Source organism: Ursus americanus, chromosome 8, assembly GCF_024610735.1.
Source record: "Ursus americanus isolate L20-20 chromosome 8, mUrsAme1.1.p, whole genome shotgun sequence".
In the NCBI taxonomy this organism is placed as follows: domain Eukaryota; kingdom Metazoa; phylum Chordata; class Mammalia; order Carnivora; family Ursidae; genus Ursus; species Ursus americanus.
The window spans coordinates 83,453,473-83,472,328 of NC_142134.1; the positions used below are offsets into that span (position 1 = coordinate 83,453,473).

Genomic DNA, 18,856 nt, shown 5'->3' on the forward strand with positions numbered 1-18,856 from the left:
AACTCTGCATTGCCACCCTCAGAACCTCAGAGCAGCTGCTGCCCCGGCCCGCGCAAGCGCAGGGCACGAGGCTGAAACCAGCAGCACCGGCACGTGCAGACGCACAGACCCCCGGCCGCAAGCTGCAGGCCCCCCGCCTCCCCCCGACCCAAGACTGCCATCCTCAGCATGTGGCATCTGGTCAACGTTCCGGGACTCCCTAGTGGCACAGCAAACATGACCCACTGACGGACTCCGGCTTTCCCGCACTGCCCGCCTACGGTCGGTCACGGCTTAGAGACCAGAGTGTGGCTGATGCGCACTGTCCTGTCACAGCTACAGATGGCCACCCTGGGGTGCCCCCCGGTGTCTGTGGCAAGCCATCACAGCTTGCTGAATCCTGGAGAGGCAGCAGAGCCACCCCTCTACCCCAGGAAGGTTCCCTAGGAACAGAGGCCATGCCAGCACACTGCCCTCTGGTCTCCTCCTCAGAAGCAGTGTCGGTCAGCGCCCCTGCTCCCCGCGGTCGGCAGGCCAGTCACTGCTGGCTGCTCCCGAGGGGCTCCCCACGCAGAGTGGGGCCGGGCCATGAGAAGGCAGGAGCAGCAGGCTGAAAGGCCGATGGTGAACAAGGCAGCTATTGACCGACTTTGAGCAAAGAAGACTCTGAAGTGTATACCCGACAACGAAGCAGCCGGTTGCTGCTCAGGGCCACACGCACACGGCAGCAAAGTGCACTTACACCCACGTTGCTCACACTCATCCCTACGAATCACTCTGTGAAAAATACTTCCGTATACTTAACCCCGTGACACCGTGTCGCACTGTCTACCCGCACGTTTGTCTTCCCCTATCCACCATGCGCTCCATGGCCAGGAATACGTCTCGGTCACATCCCGGACCTGCACCGACGCTGTGCACGCCCAATCCTGCAGGAGCATGTGGGTGCAGGGGCAGCAGGCTCAGGCAGAAAGTGGGAGCCCCTCAGAACGGAAGGGACGGCAGTGCTGGCCTGGAGCGGGGTGGGGTGCTGGAACCGAATACGGCAAAGTGCCAGCGCAGAAGACTGGTGTGGAAAATTTGGGATTAGCTTGGAAAGAGAATAAACGATCATATACAAGCCAGCTCAGGAGCAAAGGTGTGAAATGCACGGCTTGATGGTGTGAGGCCATTCCCACCACTTCTCCAAGAAGGACAGTGCAGTCCCGCTGGTCAGTGCGAGAGAGAATTCTCACCTAATGTGGACATGAGGCAGATTCAAATACCTTGTTTTAATTCTCATTAAAAAATTTTCACCTATCAGAATGAAAAGAAGATTGAAAATAACAATACTCCATGTCAGGAATATACCAGCATACAAATGTTACTTGGGGTAAATTTTCAGCAAGGTAACTTGCTATTTAAAACTATTTAAAAACTTAACCACTGGCCCCAAAATGCTGCTGGTAATCTACCCTAAAGCAATAACCACACTAAGTACATAAGGAGAGAGGGATGCACACAGTCACGGAAGCCTTATTCACAGTACTGAAGGGCCAGAAACAGCTTAGATACGGGGGCTGGGCCTGCCAGAAGGGCGAGGCCAAGACACCTCAGAACCCTTCTCAACACCTCATCCAATGTCCCATCCACTACTGGCAGAGCCAACGTGTGACATGAATCTGATTTATTTGCTACCCTGGGATAAGGCCATTTGTTCAGTGCAATACCATGCAGCCACTAAAAATGATACAGATCAGGGGCACCTGGGGGGCTCAGTCGGTTAAGCATCTGACTCTTGATCTCAGCTCAGGTCTTGATCTCGGGGTCGTGAGTTCAAAACCCCACATTCGGCTTCATGCTGGGTGTGGAGCCTACTTTAAAAAAAAAATACAGGTCACATATTTTTTTAAAGATTGATTTATTTATTTATTTATTTATTTATTTATTTATTTATTTATTTATTTATTTTAGAGAGAGAGTGAGAGAGCGAGTGCACGCGTAAGTTGGGGGAGGGACAGAGAGAGGGAAAGGGAAAGAATCTCTAGCAGACTCCCCGCTGAGTGTGGAGCCTGACTCAGGGCTTGATCCTACAACCCTGAGATCACGACCTGAGCCAAAATCAAGAGTCCGACACGCGACCGAATAAGCGACCCAGGTGCCCCAAGGTCGTATTTTTGATGTGGAGCAAGCACCACAACATGTCGTCATGAAAAAGACAGACCGTGTAGCATGATCCCATTTTTACAGAAATTACAAGTTATAACCCTGGTGTAATTAGGGTGCTAGGAGAGTCCAGGGGAGTGAGAAGCGCGATGCTACCCTGGGCACCAGCCAGTGTCCTTCCCTGTGCTCTCGGCTCCTCCTCAGTGACATGAGCATGTACGGGTCCCACGGCCCACTCCACACTCAGGGGTGAAAGACGGCCCCCCCGCCCCTCCCCCATCAGGCACGTGCACCACTCAGACCAACACCCCATTGAGATCGCCAGCCTGCGGGCTGGCAAGCGTGCCGTCAACGAATGGAGCAGACATGGAGCAGACACTGGGGATGTGTGAGCTAAGTGGCAAAGCTGAGATATGACGCAGGTAGGTTTGAAAGAGGGGAGAAGGCAAATGTTTTATTGAAATATACATACGATACATACGTTAGCGTAATAACTGAGTACATTCTTGTTTTTATTATTTTGACAAACTGTCATCTGTCAGATGAAGAAAGACACAAGTTTTCACTTTACCATCACTATCCCTTCTCTGGTGCTCTTCCTTCCTTCCTTCACGTGGGGCCAAGTTTCCAACCTACAGCACCTCTTTCTCTCTGAAGAACTTCTTGTATGGTCTTGCAAAACAAGCCTACTGACAAGTTCCCTCGCCCTCTGTCTCACTGAGAAGGTCTCTATTTCTCCTCCCCTCTGCAGGACACAAAACGCTGGGTCAGTGGTTTCTTCTCTCAACACTAAACACTGCACTCTCCAGTGTCCTTGCTCGTGTGGTTTTCGAGGAGAAGCCAGGTGAATTCGTACCTTCGCTCCTCTGTAATAAGGTGCTTTCTCCCTCTGGCTCATAGTTTGTTTGTTTGTTTTTTTTTTTTAAAGATTTTATTTATTTATGTGACAGAGAGACAGCCAGCGAGAGAGGGAACACAGCAGGGGGAGTGGGAGAGGAAGAAGCAGGCTCACAGCGGAAGAGCCTGATGTGGGACTCGATCCCGGATCGCCAGGATCACGCCCTGAGCCGAAGGCAGACGCTTTAACGACTGCGCTACCCAGGCGCCCCTGGCTCATAGTTTTGATTACTCGTAGCTTGAAAATGATATGCACAGGTCTCGTGTTCCTGGCACTGATCCTGCGTGGTGTTCTCTGAGCGTCCTGGATCCGGGCTTTGGTATCTGACATTAGTTTGAGGAAATTCTCACTCATTATCGGCTCACGTATTTCTGCTGTTCCTTCTCTGTCTCCTCCGCGTCTCATGTTCCTGTGACGTGTACGGTACACCTTTGCGGCTGTCCCACATCCTTGGAGACTGATTTTGTTTAATGTATACCTTCTTTTATTTTCAGACTTGGAGTTTCTCTTGATAGATCCCCAACCTCAAGGTTCTTCCCCACACAAGTCCTGTTACTGATCTGCCCACCTGAGGCTTTCTTCATTTCTGCTACTGTGGTTTTACCTCCAGCATTTCTTTTTGCTTCTTTCTAAGGGTTTCCATCCCTCTGCTTACACTGCCCACCTGTCCCGGCATGCTGTCCACTTTATCCAGTAGAACCCTCAGCATAATGACCACAGTTGTTTTAAATTCCAGGCTGATGATTCCAACATGCCTGCCGTGTCCAGTTCCGATGTTTGTTCTGTCTCTTGAAACTCTGTTTCTGTGTTTTCTTGTGAGCCAGCTGTGATGTCCCGGGGAAGAGGAATTACTGGAACAGGACTTCAGTGATGTGGTGAGGGCTGGGGAAGGAGAAGGGCTCAGTGCTCCTCTGATTAGGTCTTGGTCTCAGGGAGCCAGGGCCTCCACACTGAACTTCACCAGTGCTTCCCAGCTGTGTTCTTCCCCTTTCGGTGGGAAGGGGTGGCTGAAGCTGACCGGCTTCCCTTGCTCAGCTAGTCCCTGGAGGGCAGGCCTTGTTAGAAGTATTTCAGAATGGCCCCTCTTCTTCCCCTGCTGGAAGCACTGAGAGACCGTGGCTGAGCTCCTGGGGGTGAAACTCACAGTACTGGATCTCCCTGCGGGTTTTTCTCTCTGACTTGTCCACATGGAGCCTCCAGCAATTCCACAACCACAGTACAGGTTTTTGGCCCTGTGCCCGTTCACACGGAGGCTTCTGCTCGGAGCCTCTGCCCTGGAAGGCCGGGGAACCCCATATCCAGTCTCTCCAATCTTGGGGCAGCGGTTTGCCCTGTGTCCACCCCTCTTACAATCTAAGAAAAGTGGCTGATTTCTCAGTCTGCTCAGCTTCTTATTCGTTAGGACAGAGTGGCGACTTCCAAGCTCCTTATATGAGGAACCAGAAACCAGAAGTCATGAAATTTTAAAATATGATAATTATAATTGAGTACAATTTTTTGTACTACAGGCTACTAACAAGAAAAATGGACTCCTTTGGGGGGATGATATTTAATTGGGGTTAAAAGTTAGTGTTCCTTATCATCAAAACTGATCCCATCTCGAACGAGATTTTACGTATTTTCATTTCTGAAAATGTCTTCTCACACAGAAATGCTGACATCAGTCCACAAGCACACGACTTTGTGTGGCTCACGCGTCGGTGAGGAGGTGTTCACAGAACTCCGTGAGCCTCCCCTCCTGGCGCTGGCCCTGGCGACGCCGTCACACCGAGGGCCAGTTGTTCCCTACAGCAGCACAGTCAGTGGGCTCCGAAAGGTGGGAACTGCCCTCGCACTTGTGCCGAGGTCCTGGGCCTGCAGCTAGAGCTCAGAAAACAAGCCCGCTGCAAATCTGCACGCGCTCAGAGATCACCCTCCTCCTTTCCCTTGTGACGGCACCAGGTCTGCCGAGCAGTGCGACACTGCTTGTGGCACCCGCAGGGGTCACGGCTGCGGGGGCCGCATCGAAGTCCGACGGCCTCGCCTTATGACGTCAGCCTGAATCCATGACGAAACATTATCAAGTCCTTGGCAAAAGGTAGTTTCTGAAGTCATTCAATGTTAAAGGTGCTTCTTTCCATTCTGAACATCCCCTCTGCCCTTGGCCCCAAACACCACGCACGCGCACAGCTCGCCGCTACTGAGCCATGAAAGGGCTGTGTGGGAGGGAAAGTCAGGGCGTTCAGCCTCCACTTCGGACAGGAGCTCCTCTGCCCCGGGACAGTGACATCTGAAAGAGTGATGACGTCTACTGCGGACTCCACTGTTCGATGACACAGGGAAGATTCATTTTAACAGTGTGCGGCTGAATGAACACGACGTCCTCCAGACACCTTCCATTCTCACAGGCGTGGTCTGTTCGTCCACGGAGCATCTTCCTGACCCACACACGTTCCTACCACCACAGCTTAGCCGCTTCCACTCCAGGCTGGACCGGGTTACAGGTTCCTCAGTCCCCGTGGAAATACTCCCGGCTGCAGGTGCTCCGTGCAGACTGCTCGGAGAGATGACTTCTTTAGTCACTCCAAGCTCACCGAACGAACAGCTGAGCAGACTGGAGACATCAAGGCCAAGGAAAGGCACTCAGCACCGCCTGCCTTGCTTCCTCAGTGACTACCGACGTTGCTTCCGGAAGCTCGCTCCCGGAAACAAGCTCGTTCTCTCAGGGTGCGTTGCCTGTGCTGCTACGAACAGGATCTAATTAACTTACCTTCAGTGAATCGCTTCCCTTCTTTGGCTAACACACGAGCCAATCAGAAACTTACTTTGCAGCCTTATCTTCATTTCTGATTTCTGTGAAGAAATTCTGCTGTGATGAGATATTCCACTTCAGATTTTCAGCTCTGTCCAAATGTTGCTTTCTTGTGCACTGGGAGTCCTGTGCGTTCAGTCTGGTGATGAAAGCCCACGTTCCACGCCTTCATCCCAGCACGGCGGCACGTCACAGCGCAATCAGCTCACAAGGACGGCTCCGTAACAAAGCCATCTACCTTTCACTGTGGCTTAAAAGGGCAACTGCGTTTCTGAGATCTGTTGTGTGTGGAACGGCGAGAGGGCCCCATCCAGTCTGCCACCAATACCTGCTCGGTGTTGTGACGTGAAGACAAATGACACAGGAAAGAGGAAGCATGCTCTGTTCCAATAACACTACTTATGGATGATGGAATTTCAATTAATGTAACTTTCACATCACAAATGTGATTCTTTTGACTTTTTCCTAACCATTTAAAAGTGTAAAAAACATTCTTGGCTCATGAGTCATGTAAAGTTGGCGGCAAGGCAGATCCGGCTTGCAGTCTGCCGACTCCTACTCCAGCCAGGGCAAAGAGGCAAGAGAAAGAAACAAATGCAGAACCCTTGGCCTAGTGACTCTACTTCCAGAATAAAGCCAAATATATTCACCCACACCCACGAAAGTATGCAAAAGGGTGTTCAGCGTACCCCCTACCCTTCTGTTAAAGCCAAAGACGGGAACATCCTAAGTACCCGTCAGGAGGAGTCCAGGAGCAGAACGAATTCCACGCAGCCATCGTCAAGACGGACAGAGCCCGATGTCCTGGTGAGCACCTCTCCACCACGCTTGCGGAAGAAGCAAGCTGTGAGCCGTGCAAAGCAGCCGTGCAAAACATAAAACATAGACTATTTGATAAATTTTATAAAATGTAGCCTCTATAAAGGCAGATTTTTAAAAATTTTTAAAAAAGGAAACAAAAGACCCCTGAAAAACTAATTCTCCACCAAGAAGGCCTCTTCTACAGGGAACAAAGAAATGGCTGGCGTGAGGACAGCAGCAGGGAGTGGAGCCTGAGGGGGTGCAGCTCAGAGGGCCCGGATGGCAGCAGGTGCAGCCGGCGTGCAGCCCCACGTCAGGTGAAGCCGGTCTGCCAGAATGGCCTCCACCTGCAAAATCAGGTCTGCAACTGTGGGCGCAACCAAAACCACAAAGGAACTGCAGACAGCCTGTACCAAGAAAGCAGTTGTGCTGTGAAGGGCTTCAAAGCTGTGATGTCCTTGTGAAGAGCAGCACTTGGCCAAGAGTCTGAGAAACAGAGAAGCTGAGGGACAGGTCTGCGAGGAGAGAGACCCCGGCCTAAGGGAGAAATGGGGGCACGCCCGCCACAGCACAACTTGCTCAGTCAGCAGGGCCATCGTACTTGCACCATGTTCTTCACAAACACAACTTCCATTACAGCCGTGTCAGGGGGCATCTCACCCACGGACGGCACCTGGACTCTGTGGGGGAGGAGACCGGTGCTGCCTGGGGTAGGAAGTCAGCAAGAGGAGCCCAGAACCCACCTGCCCGGGAAGTAGGGCCATCCCAGACTCCCAGGGTGGTGTCGGGGGCCACCAACCGGAGCGCGTGAGCTGCAGAGAGGACAAGGACCCCACACGCTGTGAACACGCACGCGCTGCCATCCACCGACTGTGGCCGGAGGGGCCAGAAAGCCAACTCAGCACGCCGTGCACAAAGGAGACAAGCACAGTTCTGCCTATCGATGCAAAGTGCGCCTCAGGAACCCAGCAGTGAGGCACGGCTCTGTGGACGTGGCATACGCAGTACACAGGCCGGGCCGGGCACCGAAGAGGCAGATTCTAGCGCTTCTAAGGAACAACAGACTGCTGCTGTGCTGGTGCCGGGTGGCTGGGGCAACACGACAGACAGGCTGATGGCACCTGCTCAGACGGAATAACCACCAGAGGTGGGCTCGCCAAAAACACGAGCCAGAATCCAGTCAGGCATGCACATGCCAGCAGTTCACGGGACCGGGGCGCCCTCAGCAAGTCCAGACTTGGAGACAGGAGAGGCCTGGAGGGGGCAGAGCAGTCAGCCCAGGGGCTGACCTGACCTGGAAAACAAACTCGAAAAACGTGGTGTTCTTGAGGCAGTTAGAAATGTTGGCACTGACTGGGTATTTGATACCGAGGAATTGCTATTATTTTCTTAGATTTATAAAGGTGTTGTGGTTATGTGTGTTAAGAAGAACCTTATCTTCTGGGATAGGAAGATGGGCGATTTCACCTGACTTGGAAACTGTGGACTCTGGGTAATAAACGCATGTGATTCTGTATGTGGTTCTGCCTGCTTTTGTGCTTAAAATACTCTACAATAATTTTTTAAGGTACTGGCACTTTACTTTGAGGTATTCTTTGCCTTAGGATTGAAAAACTTTTGGGTATTGAAAGATGATTGTCCCCATTTATATTTTACTCAGAAAACTTAAATTCTTATATAAATGAACTTGTGAATGGTAAAGAAAAGACTAATATCATCGTTCAGTTATGTAGGAAAAGCCAGATGAGTATCTTCTAACAGAGTAAGCTCTATTTCAAATCATCACCCTCTTCTGAAACATGACAATGAGAAAACACAGCCCAAAGGAATTCCTAACATATTTTATCTGAGTTTTCTCAGCAGGCACTGCCCTGCCAGCCCACCCTCGGACCCTGAGTGGGATCCCGAGACCAGCGTCCCTCCCCTTCTCCCCAAAGAGGGGCAGCCACAGCCTCTGGGTTCAGAACTGCAGAAAAGTTTTAAAAAGAACGGCCATTTCCACTTTCAGGATATTCATACTACATAATGTTTTTTTAATTCTCATGAGATTTGACTTTAAATACAGTTAAACTTTACCAACGCCCTGGCTACTGGTCGTGCATATGCGCATATGCGCAGGTGTGATCAGGGACTCCGCCCCAGCAAGGCTGTGCACTCGCTCGGCACGTGCCTTCAGAACGCAGGAGCAGCGAGGCAGACGTGGTGGAAGCAGCCAGCACCTCAGTACTTGTGAGTTCAGCGCAGGGACAGGACAGGTGCTGTCCTGGAGGACAGAGGAGGGCTCCCTCCTGGGCCAGGACCCCCGCAAAGAAAGCCCCCCAGAGCCGTGCTGCAGGCTCCAGAGCGACATTCTGACACTCACCTTCCTGAAGGCCTGGAACCAGTTTGTAAACAATGTCCTGCATGGTTCTGTCATGACTGGCAAAAAGAACACAACAGGTAAGGTTAGCCAAAAACCCGGGCACGTTTTCCATTAATAATATCAAACTCCACAATCACAAATTCGAAATCTTCGTTGAACTTTGCTTCCAGTTTGCACTTAAAAATGGGCTAGCGAAGTCATATATGACCTGAATTAATGCATCATTTATTCAGGCTCTAGAAACTTAAGAACATCTCAAGTAGCAGTGGCACAAAGACCCTCTGGTGATGAGTGCCCTCTGCCTGCTGAACGCGGTGCCAACACAGAGCCGCGGCCCAGAGCGGCCTGTCCAGCCACACTCCACCACCCCCTCCTCTTCCACTGGTGCGTCCCGGGGTCTCCACTAGACAGGAAGCTTTGCTTTAACCTTCTGAAAAATGTAGAGGAAAGGCCCTAAGATCAGGCCCTTCGGTCTTTATGATCTACCTACGAAGGTTTTCTGAAAAGGTTACATAAGCACAGTATTTGAAATAAAATTCTCACTCCAGTCTGCTATTTTTAAAATAAACATAAATTATTAATACATTTAAGTAACTGTTTTTAAATCAGTGTTAATTTCCAAACATCATCCATTAAAATGAAAACCTTAAGAACCCAGATAGGTAACTTGTAACTGACAACAATTATGCTCCACAAAACATGTAGACATTTAGGCGTGACAGCCAGTCCAGGACCGGGCACACAGCAGCCACTCACCAGGCTCGCAGTTCTGCCACAAGCGTGGGGGACCAGGTCCTGCAGAGACCATCACTCACCATTTCCAAGAACTCTGAAGCTCTAATAGACATTGGGCTGACAGCTCAGCCTGTGGTGTGGCAGACTGAAGCAGGGTTTCTCAAACGTTCTGACCCTCGATCCACACTACGAAATACATTTCTCGTCCCAACGCTCACATTTACGTGTGTGTATGGGTGATGGACACACGCACACAGGTAAGCTGGCCTGCAGCACATGACTTCCTTGGTATCTCTGACTCTACCCCCACCAGCTTCATGGAAAGCTCACCCCATCCACAAGGAAAGCATGCAGGACCGAATCCTGCCCCAGAGCTTGACCCTGGGTCCTCCGAATGACCGTGCTAGGCCCCGCCTGCCTGGCCGAGGACCCACAGGGCTGAGAGGAGGGCTTGGGGGGCTCTCCTCAGGGAGGGTGCCAGGCAGCAGGACAGAACAGCACAGAGGATTTTTCTCGGTGTTGGCCACATCCAGGCTCTTGGTGTGGCAGCCCCTTGAAACACAGGCCACTTCCCTGCAGTGTTCATGTTTACACTCCATGCTATGGGCTACACACCCTCTCTTAGCTCTTCTCTTCACATGGCCCACACGGCCAAAGTCCTTGGCTGGAAGATGAAGCCTGGAAGGGCAGAGCTGCCTCACAGATCCACCAGACCCTAGGAGCTCAGGCTTAGCACCTGCCTGCGGCCAGCACCTCATAGCATCCTCTTACCTCCTAAGGCCCGAGCCACTGCCCAGGACCCTGGATGGTGCCACCAGGTCCCACCCTAAGTGTCTTCTCCCCACCCTGCCCCAGCTCAAGGCTAAAGGCCCTTCTTTTGGGGCAACCTCACGGCAGGGTATAGCAGAATCAGAGCAGAAGGCTGGGCCAAGTGTGGAGGGGGAAGCTGTGTCAGGAACAAGGCTCTGAGCCAACTGCAGAGCCGGCATCAGGATGGGGAAAACACTGCAGTTCCAGGCGGAGCACAGAGGGCAAGGAGTAAGGCACAGGATTAGCAGGGAAGAGCCACTCTGGAGCCCAGAGCCCACAGCAGGCCTCAGGGCTGAGCATCTCCCCCCAGCTCTGCAACTCGACCTCCCCGGCTCTGGTCACCACACGGTCACTGCACAGGGAAGAGACAGGGCCTGGCCAATGCACCTGGCTAGCTCCACTCCACTGGCCCCCTTCTGTGTGTTAGCAGGTTAGGCTATGCTTGGAACACCAGCGTCCCAGATTGCTAAAGGGTTTCAGCTCTCCAGAAAGCCCTGCCTAACCCAGAGCACAGGAGAGGGGCCCTGGCGCTCTGAGAGGGAGGGCCAGAGTCTCCACAGCTTCCCAAGAGCATGAAGCAGCTACCACCTCCTGCCTTCTACAGTCCACATAAGGAAAGCCCCCCCGTGCTCTACAAAACCACACCCAAAGACGGGAGACATGTGTATACACTGCCAACAGTTAGTGCCCAGAGAATATCAAGCATTTCTTTTAAGCAGAACAAAAACAAAGAACCCAACAGAAAAATGACATGGGATGTGAACAGACATCTCCCAGAAGCCCGAATGGCCAGGTAACATTTGGGAAGAGGCCGGTGCTCCCTGATAATCAGGGCAAGAGATACCCTACAGAGCCACCATGTGGCAAGAATACAGTCCATGGGTACCCATAGGACACACTGGTAAGGTCGTGCACTGCACAACAGTCCAGGAGACCACGGGAAGGCACAAGAGCACTACACCCCAACACCCTGCTCTGAGGGATGGCAGAGAGGAGACAACTGCACGGCAATGCCCAGAGCAGCACTGAGTGCCCACCACGGACACCCCGATGTCCCCTGACCACAGAGCTCCACACTAACAGAGACGAGTCTGGAGAACAGTTCAGGTCAAGGGCAAAGCGCGCAAACACACTGCCGGTCCCCCTTGTAGTGAGCTGGACAAAGGGGACTAAGCTCTGTTGCCTGGGGACGGTGGGCTGTTGGGCGGGGGCTTCTGGGCCTGACGATTTCTACCTCTTGATCTGACAGTGGTTTCTCGCTGTGCTGACACCAGCTGTTCACGTTTTTAAAGTCTTCTGTGCACACTAGATACTTCACATCCTTGGGAGTGGTTCAGAACAGACCTACAGACCTACCTCTGCTGCTCCCATGTGGTGTGGGGGCGCTATGCTCCTTTAGAGCAGCCCCCCAAATCTGGAAGCCACTTAAAACTCTGCATAAAATACATAAGCTGACCCCCTGACGCCTCCCTCACAAATGGCCCAATCTCCCCGAAACCCAAGGAGGTGGCCGTGGCCAGGAGGGCCGCCAGCCGCAAGAAGCGAGACGCAGGCCACACCCAAGGGCCTAGGACCACTCATTCCAAACAGAAGGTGGACCAAGGGCTGCCACCTGCTTCAGAGTAAACGTCAGCCAGCTTAGTGTAAAACCAGTGAAATCCACGTGGGTCCTGAGGTTCCCCAAATTCTTCGATTTGAGCAAATACTCCTGGAAACTGGCGGGAACGGCCCCAGCGCTCACTGGTCTGACTTGGCCGGCAGGGAGGCCAGGCGTGCGGAGCAGGAGGCTTGCCGCCACGTGTGGTCACGGGCGCCCGGTGCAGGGTGAGTCCCTGACACGGAACGATGCCGGAAGCTGTGACCGGGGGGTCCCGGAGGCGCTTACCCGATGTACTGCAGCGGGTGACTCTGGTGGATCACAATCCGACACGTGGGGCAGGTGTTGTTCTCTTCCAAGTACTTGACCAGGCAACTCCGACAGACTGTTTGCAAAAACACAGGCACGTCAGACAGTGAAACCAGAATGCAGATGCCGACACCTCCTCGGGCTCGGCTCACGCTCCGGCCACCGTGCAGATAGACCGGCCCGCACGCGGCTGCTTCGAGGGGACACCCGTCTCTCAGGTCTCACCAACAACAGAGAAGCCCCAAGTGCGCAATCAGCCACCTCACTCAAGAGGTCTGAGGTGTAGGGATAAGAGGGATGAGGAACCTAAGTGAGGAGGAGGTGCCCAGAGGTCAAGAGCTGGGAAATGCGCAAGAATGCGCTGCAGCAGGGCCTCATCCGAATATTCTCACCACAGGGGCTAACAGTTAAAATGTTCATGTTTGTCAAAAAAAAAAAAAAAAAAAAAAAAAAAACAACACAGGATTTTCTGGGTACAACAAAATTCGAGAAAATTCAAAGAGAATAACCATTTAAAGCTATAATTACCTTTAAAATAAAAGTTCTATCAAAATTGGCACACATTTTATTTCTAAAGTGGAAAATACGGGATCAGAAGTCATCTTCGTTCCAGGCACTGGTTTTACTGCAAAGACCCTGTCCCCACAGAGGGCCCCTGCCCGGCACCCTCGGCCACCGTCACCACGGCAAGCTTTGGGTGAGCATCACCTTCCGTTTACCCAAGACGGGGCTTAAAACACCCAAGTTCAGCACAAGCTAAGAGTCTTCTAAACACCAAAACACAGGCTCATTAGCCTTAAAGAGCCAAAACACGTCTCCCTGTTTAAAAAGTTTAAGGAATTCATCTGGAAATTCTCAAAGTAAGCATTTCTGTCCACTAGAAATGAATATTCTGTCATAACACAGTTATACTGGTTTTGCCGTTACATAGAAATAAATAAATTTTTCCTATATTTAGCTTTCTTAAATGATATCTCTATCAAAATTACCCATATTTTTAATTTGAAATAATTTTTCTGATTTAAGATCTTCTTTATTCCTGCTTCTGTGTCTTGCTTTGTGTTTGAGCTAAAAGCTTTTGGAAGGAAGGAAGGAAGAAAGAAAGGACGGAAGAAAGGAAGAAAGAAAAGAAAAGAGAAGAGAAGAGAAGGCCCAAGTATCAAGAAACCACAAGGCTAGTAGCCGTCCAAGGCCCTATTCTGGGACATTCCACCATACACATACGCAGACACTCGGTCACATCCCTCCCACGGCTGTCAAAGATCACGTTCTAGAATACTCCCCACATACACGTGTGCAGACACTCGGTCACATCCCTCCCACGGCTGTCAAAGATCACGTTCTAGAATACTCCCCACATACACGTGTGCAGACACTCGGTCACGGTGGTCGCGTCGATGAGATATCCGCTGCACAGGCGGCAGGTGATGTGGGCGTTTATGTCCCAGAGTTTAATCTTTCTGGTCAACATCTTTGGCTTCTGCAAGAGAAAACCACTTATTAACTAATATCTGAAATACTCCCATGTTTGTTTGTTTGTTTGTTTGTTTGTTTGTTTGTTTCTTTCTTTCTTTCTTTCTTTCTTTCTTTCTTTCTTTTAAGACTTATTTATTTTTAGAGAGAGAGGGAGAGAGCATGAGCAGGGAGAGTGGCAGAGGGAGAGAGAAAATCTTCAGCCCACTCCCCGTGGAGCCTGATGCAGGGCTCAGTCTCATGACCCTGAGACCACAACCTGGGCCGAAACCAAGAGTTGGACACCCCTGAAATACTCCCATGTGTCCCACCAAAGGTTCAGGCTCAACGTAAACCAGGTTACAGCACCTCCCCCCAGAAGGGCTCGGTGTGATGGAGGCTGCCATCTCCCAGGGCCAGGTCCAAGCTGCAAAAATGCTGTGGCTTGATTTCTGTCTGTACAACAGAGTACTGTAGGTCTTCTCACAGAGGACCAGGATCGTCCCGCCAAACACCCAACGGGCAGCTACTGCTTCTCCTTAACCACCCACGACACTAGCCCCTCTGGGATCTCCCAACCCTTTCCTGCTCAGGACTGCGCTGAGGCCAGCTGGTGAGGTGGGCGGGCGAGTAAGGAAGTTCGTGCAGCTGCAGGAAGAGAGGCTAGGGAGCAGGCAGGCTGTGCCGGGTCTGGGATGGGGGGCTGCGGGGGTCAGTGCTGGAGCTACTGGCTCCTCTAGAAAGCTAGGGGACGAATGACCCTGAGGGACACTGGTGAGGGTGATGCTGGCCTACCCTGAACGAGAGGCAAAGCCCCTCGATGAGGCCTCTGTGTGGACGCACAGACACGGCCGGTAAGCACATGCAAAGGTGCTCAGCCCACGGATACGTCCACACACACAGGTCACACCACATGGTATTCCAATATCAGAACGCTCAGGACAGTCGACGTGCAGTCCTGACAAGTCCCAGGGAAGCGGAGAGTCAAAGGGGCTGCCATCCAGATGTACCCAAATAGAACAGGGCCTGTTCCATTTCTAGAAATTTATCTCAATAATGGGACAAGTTCAAAAGATGTTTACTGCAATTGTTTAAAATGGCAAATCACAGAAAACTGCCGCTGAGGACTGGCTAAGAAAGCAATTTCATTTAGCCAGCAGGGGCTCCAGACCCTTCTCCCCTAGTCTCTGCCCTGTCCAAGGGAAATCCAACCAGCGCCCCAGGACCTCACCCTTCCTGGGCCTCGGTAGCCTCTTGGCCCAGCACAGCGCAGTCCCAGAACTGGGGGTTCCCAAGGCTACCTGCCGATCCCCATCACTATCCCACAGGACATCAGGGTTGCACACACCATGGCATCATCAAAGTCCAAACATCTGTGTGCTGAAGTGCTGACATGCTGTCTCTGTCTTGGGGGTGGGGGTGTACCAGGAGTTACAGCAGCTCTTGGGGATGGCCACGCCCTACCCCAAAACCTGTACGTCACCTCACATGGGAGATGGTCCCAGATGACCCCACAGACCCCATGTCATCACGGGGCCCTTCAAAGGGGAGGTGGGAGGGTCAGAGTCAGAGAGACCGGGAGATAAAGGCTGCTGGCTTGAAGGTGGGCCATGAGCCAAGGGTGCGGTTGCCCCAGAAGCTGGAAAAGACAAAGACGGATTCTCCCCCGGAGACACAAGGAGAGAGCCCTGTGGGCACCTTAACTTCTGACCTTTGGAACTGTCAGATGACACATCTGTGCTGCGGGTCCTTTGTTACAGCGGCAGTGGGAAGCCAAAACCAATACAAAATGCTGCTCCAATGAATACTTACAGGATGAATGTTCTCCAAGTAAGCGTTACTAACAGAATTCTGCACAATGACCAGAAACAGACACGTCAGTGTCAAGGGCATCACTGAGGGCGGCTGGCCGCACAGTGCATATGGTTCCCAGGCCACCGGGCGAGGACACTCACTGCTCAATGCTGTTTCAGAAAAAGGGAAAAGAAAGCAAACCACTTGGAGGACTTGAGACCCACTTCCATCTGTGTGAGGTCCGAGGCCAAGTGCTGGCTGTGTTTGCCTTGGTACAGTGCGGCCCGAGGGTGGCTGGATGAGGAGGCGAAGGGCCTGGAGGGAGCCGCAATCTGGAGGCGAACTGTCAGAATCAACAAACTATCAGAGTGAGTGAATGCCATCGGGAGGACTGCCAGACTAGCACCACTTACAGAACGGAGCATGTCTCTACACTGCGGTCCTGCTCTAGGGCTTGTGTGGAATGTGAGATGAAAGCAGACGCTTCTGGCTGTTCACCCACATCTCTCCTCCCTTCAACATCAGGCTGCAGCAGACACGCGGTCCCCACTGGAGAGGGCCCTTCCCACCTCCCTTGCAGCCAGGTGTGTCTGTGGGTCGGGGTTCGGTGACATTACTAGGAATCTAGGACAGATGAAACAAAGCTTGGTGGAACATTCTCACAGGGGTTCCTATGGGCCAACCAGCTGCATCTGGTGAGAATGGTCCTGCTCCGAGCCAGTGTGGGTTTGCACTCTGTTCTCAGCAAGTGTGTGCACGGAGCCCAGCCAGGTGGCTGGCCTTCGGGGAACCTAGCACCACCTCAAGGAGCAGGAAATAAAAGGAGGGAAGGGAAACCAGAGCAGAAAACGGGCCTGCCGACATGGAAATCTCGCATAAGGCCCCATGCTGCCCCCAGCTGAGTACTGTTCTCACCTCTTCTATTCCGCAGCTGTTTATATGGCAGCCACTAAGGACAGGAGGACATGCAAATATTCCTATCACCCAGTAGTATATATGCTCAGCAACAAAGTATCTTTCCAACCACCAAGTAACCCAGCCGCCAAACTAAAGACAGAACAGGGCTTGCTTTGGCCCCACATGTACTAAAATCAGAACGATACAGAGAAGATGAGCATGGCCGCAGCTCAAGGATAACACAGAAATTCGTAAAGCCAAAACCAAGTCCCGGGTCATGCTGGCACAGACGGGGCCTTTGGTCCCTTTGTGGGACCAGGGTCAGTGTGAGTTCATGCTTAGTGAGCAGGTGGGTAAATAGATGAAGACCAGTGTCTACATGTGAGTGTGGACTCCCACACCTACTTTCCAGCTCTGTCCACTGGGAGGGCCTGGGAGAAAGCGCTCCTCGGTGGCCCAGGTCCCAGGGCGGACACACCACTGTCCGCCACAAGGTCCATGGGTGCACAAGCACACGGCTCACACAAGGCAGAGAGGACCTGGGCCCAGCTCCAAGGGCTCTGCTGGCCACACTGGGGACAACGGGAGCTTCAAGATAAGGCGTGACTATCATCAGGCGAACAGAATGAGCCAGATTAGAACCAACAGGATAACACAGAAGTTCACATGTCCACACTGAGACAGACGAATAAGCAAGGGACGTGCTTCCTTCCAGAAGAAGGTGAGCCGATCATGTGGACGTAGGGGTCACCAGCCACCACAGAAACCGCAGCGACGGTTTCCTCAGGAATCACCAATGGAGGCTTTGTTGAGGAAGAGAAGATTCAAAAAGTCTCAGAGACCCCTCCCACCAAACACTTCTCAGGCACAGAGTGAGAGCGGGGCCTCCAGGTAGAAACACCATGTAGCCATCACTTACTGAGTGACCAGGTGACACCAGGTGGGCACCAGATGGGTGACAGACAGCTATGCCTCCCGGAGTCATGCCACGAAGGACGTGGCACCCCTCTCGAGACTCCTGCTAAAAGAGCACACACGAGTCTCACCTATAGGAAACCCCAAAGGAGGGAGGTCGCAAGAGGCAAGGGAACATGGCGGGGGCAGGCTGCCCGAGCACAGCGCCCGGCTGAGCGGATGGCCCTAACAGCCTGGAAAAGGGACCCTCTACCCGCTGACCACCCACATTAGGAGACAAGAGTTGCCCCGAGAGTCCCCTGGCCCAGACTGCCGGCTCTGCCCAAGCTGGGCCCCAAGGCCCACCACCCTCCTCTCCCCAGGCCCATGAAGAGCTGCACTCAGAGGGGAAATGTCCACTGTCACCATCATGCAGAAGTCCCGCCCCTGGGCTTCCCCGCTTGGTGGCCCCTGTGCAGCACTAGACACTGGACACCAGGGGGGCATGAGCCAGAGGAGGAAAATGGTACAAGGCCTTCAGTCCTGTACCCTGTGCACACCGCACCTGTCAGCAGACCCCGAGACGCCTTGCCTGGTGTGTCTTAGAGCCTCTCGCAGGAGGGAGGGAGGCAGACCCCACAGATGTCAGGAAAGGTCAGCAGTGAACGTGGACAGTGGGCTTTTCACAGCTGTTGATCCCTCCCCATGCAGGCTGCTGGAAGGCCGGCCTGGAGGCCGGAGGAGACTGCCTCACCTCTTCTAGATGTCTTCGGTCCCCTCCTCCTGCCTTTGCATTGGGCGCTCAGGCTGCTGCTCTGATGCTGTGAGTCCTCGCCAGCGGCTTCACTCTGCCCTGTCGGTCTTCACGTCTGCGCCTCCCTTCTGTCCCTTGCTCTCTGTCCATTTTCTGGCACAGAAACAGCTCTGTTACTTCATGTCAGCTCATGTAGGATGCACATGGTCCTGTAATGAAGTTCTTTCTAGAATTCTTAGGTGAGTCCCACGTCGTAAACAACAGAACTGAGTCAACCACAAGTGTTAATTAAGAGAAAACTTGGATATATGTAAGTGGTTGTACCCTAATCTCCCCTGGAGCTATCAGAAACTACATTTTAAAGCAGTTATAAGCAATTGACTTTTTCTATGGCTAAAGTACACTCACACAGTATAACCCAAGGTAAACTGAGGCAATTTACATGCGTTGAAAGAAGAGAAAAACCAAAGTTCAAACCACATTTACCTGTACATGGCAGCCTGGAACCCTCTGCTACATGTTGAAGCCTGTGGAGACACACAACATAGGGGCATCAACCACACACGCTGTCCACGTTCCCTGCCAAACCAGCAGCCTTGGCTTTGCCCATTTACTTGCTTAAAACCACCGAGAGGAAA

At 52.3% G+C, this 18,856-nt stretch overlaps 1 protein-coding gene and 1 non-coding gene across 4 annotated transcripts in view; one reads left to right on the forward strand and one right to left on the reverse strand.

The window, feature by feature from the left end:
- PCGF3 (polycomb group ring finger 3) overlaps positions 1 to 18,856 on the reverse strand; it is a 54,308-nt gene that overhangs the window by 19,024 nt on the left and 16,428 nt on the right. The window contains exons 2-7 of one of the 3 annotated variants that reach the window (XM_045774730.2): positions 18,705 to 18,745; positions 18,219 to 18,371; positions 17,490 to 17,588; positions 13,790 to 13,907; positions 12,407 to 12,503; positions 8,977 to 9,032 (exon numbers count right to left, since the gene is read on the reverse strand). In XM_045774730.2, coding sequence (XP_045630686.1) covers positions 8,977 to 9,032; positions 12,407 to 12,503; positions 13,790 to 13,907; positions 17,490 to 17,555 — 337 coding nt within the window. In that variant the 5' untranslated portion in view covers positions 17,556 to 17,588; positions 18,219 to 18,371; positions 18,705 to 18,745. Of the gene's footprint in view, positions 1 to 8,976; positions 9,033 to 12,406; positions 12,504 to 13,789; positions 13,908 to 17,489; positions 17,592 to 18,218; positions 18,372 to 18,704; positions 18,746 to 18,856 lie in introns of all 3 variants that reach the window. The other 2 variants (XM_045774729.2, XM_045774731.2) reach the window with 2 other exon arrangements.
- On the forward strand, positions 16,737 to 16,841 carry LOC123777878 (U6 spliceosomal RNA). Its single transcript, XR_006775745.1, has one exon. It is a non-coding gene; the product is annotated as a U6 spliceosomal RNA (small nuclear RNA).